The following is a 5,912-nucleotide window of genomic DNA, read 5'->3' on the forward strand; positions in this document are numbered from 1 at the left end:
CTTACTTCATGACCCACTTGTGGTTTATTTTTGCCATCTTAAGAACAAAAGACTGGAAGAGACCTCACTGGTCACTGCATTCAGTCCTCTGAAGTTGCAGGCAACCATGTCATAAACCTTTTGTCCAACACCCCTCAGTATATATTAAAATATTTTAATTTTCATTTTTCTTTTAAAGAACCAAGTCTCTGTTTCTTCCAAATAGCCAGGCAGAGAAGAAATGCTGTTCTTCACAAACTGCACTCTTGTAGAATCTACTGAGTGGGTGGGTTTCATGATGGAGGCCAGTGGTGCTCAACCTCCAGCCCCTCAGTGCTGGGGCTCCCCAGGGTCTAGCATTTTGGTGGTAGGGAAGTAGTGGCAATGTTAATTGCTGTTTCTCTGCTGGCAAATTTCAAGACCCATGGGGAGCACCACAGGCCCAGGTACCCCTGCATGCTAGATCAACAGTCTGCAATGCGGCCAGTGTGCAGGGTCACCCTGCAGCTCAGTCGAAGTATGCTGGTGAGGCTGGGCCAGTGCACTGCCTGATCCAGGCAGGCCAACAGGGCTTGAAGACTGAGCACCATTAATGTAGGCTTTTTATTCTATAAACACTGTTCTTTGCCTATTGCATGTTGTGTATTTAATACTACACAAATAGTACTTATGATACAATATTCTCTTTAGATCATTTTTAAAGTCATGTGTATTTAAAAGTGGTTGCATGTTTTGTTGGGGGGGGGTTGTGTTTGTTTGAGGGGGTTGTTGTTTTGGGGGTTTTATGTGTGTGTTATGTGTTTTGGTTTTTGTTGTTGTTAGTTTGCTTTTTGTGGTGGTTGTTTTTTTAGGAGCAAAAAGATAAATGAAAAGTGGCACTTACTATGATGTTATTCCCAGTTTGGTATCCTTTTAATTTTGCCTTTTATTTGGGGGTTGGTTCTGAACAAAAATCTAGGCAAAATGAATAGATTACCTTTCCCCCTTTGGAAAGCCATGGCACTTGAAAGCAGAAGGTGAGGGTGCCATCTTTATGGTAGTGGGCCACATGTGCATAGGGAAGGAGAGGCCACCTTGGTACTGGCAGCTAGGTGGACTGTCTGATCATCCAGCTTGTCATTAGACAGGAAGGGAGGGATGGGGGTATCTCCCTCCAAAGGTGATGGTTAAGTACAATTCGGGGGGGGAGGGGGGGAGTTGCTTTGAGGCTGGGTGAACTGCTCTTTTTCCTGTGGATACATATCGCAATACATATTGTATTGTGAATGGAGCATCGCAATAGGCAGCATTTATAAGAGGTGCATTCTTTCATTCCCACCTTCTTCATTCTGAATTGTTTTTTTTTTGGTTTTTTTTGTTTTTTTTTGTTTTTTTTTTTAATCCATTATTTTGGAAACTTTTCAGCCTGAATCTGTCTGAGTCATAATTGCAGTAGACAGTCAGTAATGAACATAATGGTCAGTACAGGTGTACGTGGGAGGCAGACTGGGAATGAAAACCAAGCAGTGCAGGAATAGCATTTTGGGGGTAGGACTATTCAGCTCATTTCTTTTCTTCTCAATCTTGAGGCTTTCTTGTTGTCTTGTATTTGTTAATAGGTGACCCAAGGAAACCTCCTCCTGCTCACCCTGGAGGCACTGGCAATGGTGGTGGTAAGAATTTTTTTGTTAATACTAGAATAGCATTCCTATTTTAGGTTATTGCCATGATACGGCTTTCCATTAAACATTCCATTTTAGGGGTAAGTAATCAGTTCAGGTTTCAATCTCATTGAGTCTTTGTCCTGTACTGAGATTGGCCATAGCTTTGTTAATGCTATTCGGGCTACTGATGGAGTAGATTTGTCTCAAAGCAGATTCTAATAGTTACCAAAAATACTTCTTGCAAAAATACTTCCTTTGTGCTACACCTTGGAGGATGGGAAGAAGCACAAGTATTGGGTAAAACTTTCAGAGAACCATAGGGCCAAATTCACAAAGTCTGCTTTTGGTGTCTTACTGACAGTGGCATCTTACTGAGTTCAAAATACTAGTCCTGTAGCTCTTGCCTATCCCCATCATTTTGAGTATTCCTAGGTGCTTAAGTTTGTCACTGAGTCTTGACAGCTTTGACTTTTTGAACCCATGACTTTTGGCTAGGCCCTGTCAGGATCTTTGACATAGGCATTTCCTTGCTTACCTTTCTTTCAAGGCCTCATCTAGTAAACCTGCATTGAGCGTGCATTATCCAACACACAACACTGTTGACCAAGTGTGGCCAAGTTGTGGTGTCCTATATAGTATAATGTCCATTTATAAAGCACTCGCATTCATTGTGGAGACCTAGGTCCAAGTCTTTTAGCCTGATTTGGAATGGGTATTCTATTGGAATGGGAGTCTAGGTACACAATTTGGGGCAACTCTACTTGGAGTCAAGGCATCTAAAAATATTGCAGTGCTGAGCTCAAGTGGTTTAATAGTCTGAGAGCCATTGCAAGTCAATGGCTTTTAGGCCTGTAAGTGACTTGGTTGCATTTAATAAAATTACTCAGGGTTTTGGTCACTGCTTATTTGTGTTGAATTCAGATAAGCCATTAAGAGGAAAAATAAAATTCTATCTCCATGGCCCTCTGAGGACTTCTGTTAGATTAAATCATTTTATTGAACTGGTTCAGGATGTATCAATATCCTGGTAGAATCTTTTTTCACCAAAAGGCAAGAGGAAAGAGTAGCAGGCAGTTGCAGGTAGTGGGGGGATATCTGAAATTCAGTGAAGGGCATTGCTGGGAGATGTACATATGTTTTGCACGTATTCTCTCTCTCTCTTTCTAGAAATACTTTAAAGCCAGAGTGAAACAGGATATATTTTCAGCTGGCTTCTGTAGTTTGCATCTCAGAAAAAAAAAAATTCTACTGAACAAATACATTTGACTGGAACCTGAGGCACATAAAAAGAGAGAGAACAAACCTGTTTTCACTTGCCATCTTAGTTTTTTGTTTTTCATTATGGGTCTCTTCCCTCTAGCAGAATGAACACAGTGCTTGGGATCTGTCTGTACTATATTTTGCTTTGGACCTACCAAATAAAGTTTCAGTGGGTAGGTTACTAGTCACACAATTGGCATCTTGAACTCATCTGGCCCTGTTGGCCAGATGAATGGTGCGAGGCTGCCCCCCTTGGGCCTATGGACCCCTCCTGCATGTCAGATCCAGTGCATGCAGCACCCATCCGAGGCAGTCTGGAACACATGCTGCATGGGGCACCCACCCTAGACTGGTCAGGGCAGACACAGTGTGCAGCACAGGCCTTGGACTGGCTGGAGCAGGTGGCATAGGTTCCAGACCAGCCAGGACAAACAGTGTGTGGGTCAACTCAAGACCAAGGGTAGTATGAGAGGCTGAATGATGGGGCTCTGCAGGCTGGATTTGACTTGGGCCATATCTTTGACAACCATACTATACAGTATAGTTTCCAAACTGGAACATGGCTAGCCTGGAAAATGATTAAGATGTTTGGAAAATAAACTAGGTGATCTTTGCTTATGAAAATTGAAAAGCAAGTTACTTTCCTATAATTCTAGTTCCTCTGTATTTCAAGAGCACACTTATTCCACTTGGCTTTACTTTGTCCCTGATTATTTACCATTTTCAGAATAATATTTAAGGTCTTCATGGTGCCACTGTGACCAAACTTGCAAATAAGCTGGAAGATAGTACCCAGGTGAAAATGTTAACCATTAAAATATGGAATCTGCTGTAAGGATTAAAAATATTAACATGTTGTGAATATTGACATTCTCATGAGTGCATTTGAAAATTTAATTGTGGAGAGAGACAAAACTAGTGGAAGAAAATAGTAGTATATTTTTCCTTAAATTAATTGCTAATTGTCTCCTTTTAGACTTGCCTTAATCCTTGTGTCCCAGAGTGCAATACAGTTGTACATCAGAAATTTCGAAGTCATAGCCACAGATTTTCAGGTGGCCTGTACTCCCTACAGGCTGAAGAAATCTATAAAGTAGGGCTGTGCAAAATTTTGGCAGCGATTTCATTTTGGAGGTATTTTGGGTCATTTCGGCATCCAAAACACCGAATCTGAATCAAAATGGAAGGCTCTGAAATATCTCTAAAATGAAACGTGGTATCCAAAACGTTTTGGAAATGTTTCAGAAAATTTTCTTCCGACGCCTGCGCCTCAAAGAATATTTCCACGACCAAACTGAACCCACTCCCAACAACAATTCATCCTCTGACAACATTCAAGAAAAGATTAATGCCAAAAAACCCAAAAAAACATCAGATTGGACACCTCGCAGTGGACGAAACCCTAACCTTGACCGCTACATTGACTACTTCAGGGAAAGAATGAACAATGAAATAATCAGCAACACACGCCACCACAACAACCTCTCTCTACCAGAGAAAAAGACCATAGAATCTCTAAGATCTAACCACCAAATAGTAATAAAATCAGCAGATAAAGGAGGAGCCATAGTCATCCTAAACCGTGAGGATTACATAAAGGAAGCCAACAGACAGCTCTCTGACACCACCTACTACAAAGAACTACAAGAAGATCCTACTCCCCTTTTCACCAAAAAACTCAACAATACCATCAAATCATTTCCACCAAGATTACAAGAAAAACTACAGACCTTGACCATAAATAAAAACTTCTGACCAATGTTTGGAGGTCCTTTAAATCTATCCTAGGTGACTGGGATCAGGGCTGAGTAGGTTAGAATATGGGTTTCACACTAACTGCAGCTAATGCTCAGTGCGAATAAGGGCAAATAGTTCTCCATTGCCTTTGGATAACTCTTCCTATGTCCATCCTTACAAAAGATGGACAAGTTTATCTGACTAGGAAAGAATCCTAGAGTTTCCCAGAAGAAAGAATACTACAGGCACACAGATAAGTTTTCAACCATTAGCAGTAATGGAATTCATGGAAAGAATAATTGCAGGTTTGGCTGAAATACTGTAGTCTACTACTAGAACTATGAACACTGGCGCTTGGATAATATAGAAATAAGTACATTAGAAATACATTTGGATTTTTTTTCTTGTCCCTTTTGCTTAAAATGCTTTTTAAAGCAAAAATTGGTCAAAATTGTCAAAAGATATTGTTTCATTAGCCCTGTAGTCAAATGTATCTCTTATTCAAATTCATAAAACAAAACCTCCAGTCTTTAGTGTCTTGACAGTGCCTCTAATACTTCACTGTCAGTCATTTCTACCCCTGAGTTAAGGTTTTTAGCCAGCTAGAGCTAAAAAAGGTCATAGGGCTGTAAAATGAGAGAGAGACATTACCAGGAATGGCTAACAGACAGCAAAATTAAAGACTATTAAAATAGAGGGGTCATTAAAACCTATGGAAACAAGATAAATTAGCAGGAAGACTCCTGGAAGACTGTTTCAGGCTCAACATTAAGAAAAACTTCTTCACAGTCAGGGTGTCCAGACTGTGGAATAAGCTCCCTCCAGAGGTGGTGCAATCACGTACTCTGGAGATCTTCAAGAGAAGACTGGATGGTCACCTTGCTGGGGTCACCTGACCCCACTTGTCTATCCTGCCTGGTGCGGGGGCTGGACCTGATGATCTTCTGAGGTCCCTTCCAGCCTTACAATCTATGAAGGGCATGAAACTAATTCTTATTGTGCATGCTTTTGGGCAGAGCCGCACATTACAAAACGCATCCCAGGATCTTACAGCTGCACCTCCAGAAATGTAGTATACCTCATCCAATGCACCAAATGCCCTGATGGAAGATATGTAGGAGAGACCAGACAACAACTGTGCACCAGAATGAATGCACACCGGAAATCCATCAAAGACAGAAACACCCAACTACCGGTGGGGGCACATTTCTCACAGGAGGGCCACTCTCTCTCCAATCTCTCAGTCCTGATCCTCAAGGGTAATTTACACAACACTTCCCAGAGACGAGCCTA

General features: G+C 41.4%; 1 protein-coding gene across 1 annotated transcript in view; it reads left to right on the top strand.

The window, feature by feature from the left end:
* CD99 (CD99 molecule (Xg blood group)) overlaps positions 1–5,912 on the top strand; it is a 50,981-nt gene that overhangs the window by 29,434 nt on the left and 15,635 nt on the right. The window contains exon 7 of the mRNA XM_014521624.2: positions 1,578–1,631. Coding sequence (XP_014377110.1) covers positions 1,578–1,631 — 54 coding nt within the window. The remainder of the gene's footprint in view (positions 1–1,577; positions 1,632–5,912) is intronic.

This window comes from Alligator sinensis, unplaced genomic scaffold (assembly GCF_000455745.1).
Source record: "Alligator sinensis unplaced genomic scaffold, ASM45574v1 scaffold395_1, whole genome shotgun sequence".
Taxonomy (NCBI): Eukaryota; Metazoa; Chordata; order Crocodylia; family Alligatoridae; genus Alligator; species Alligator sinensis.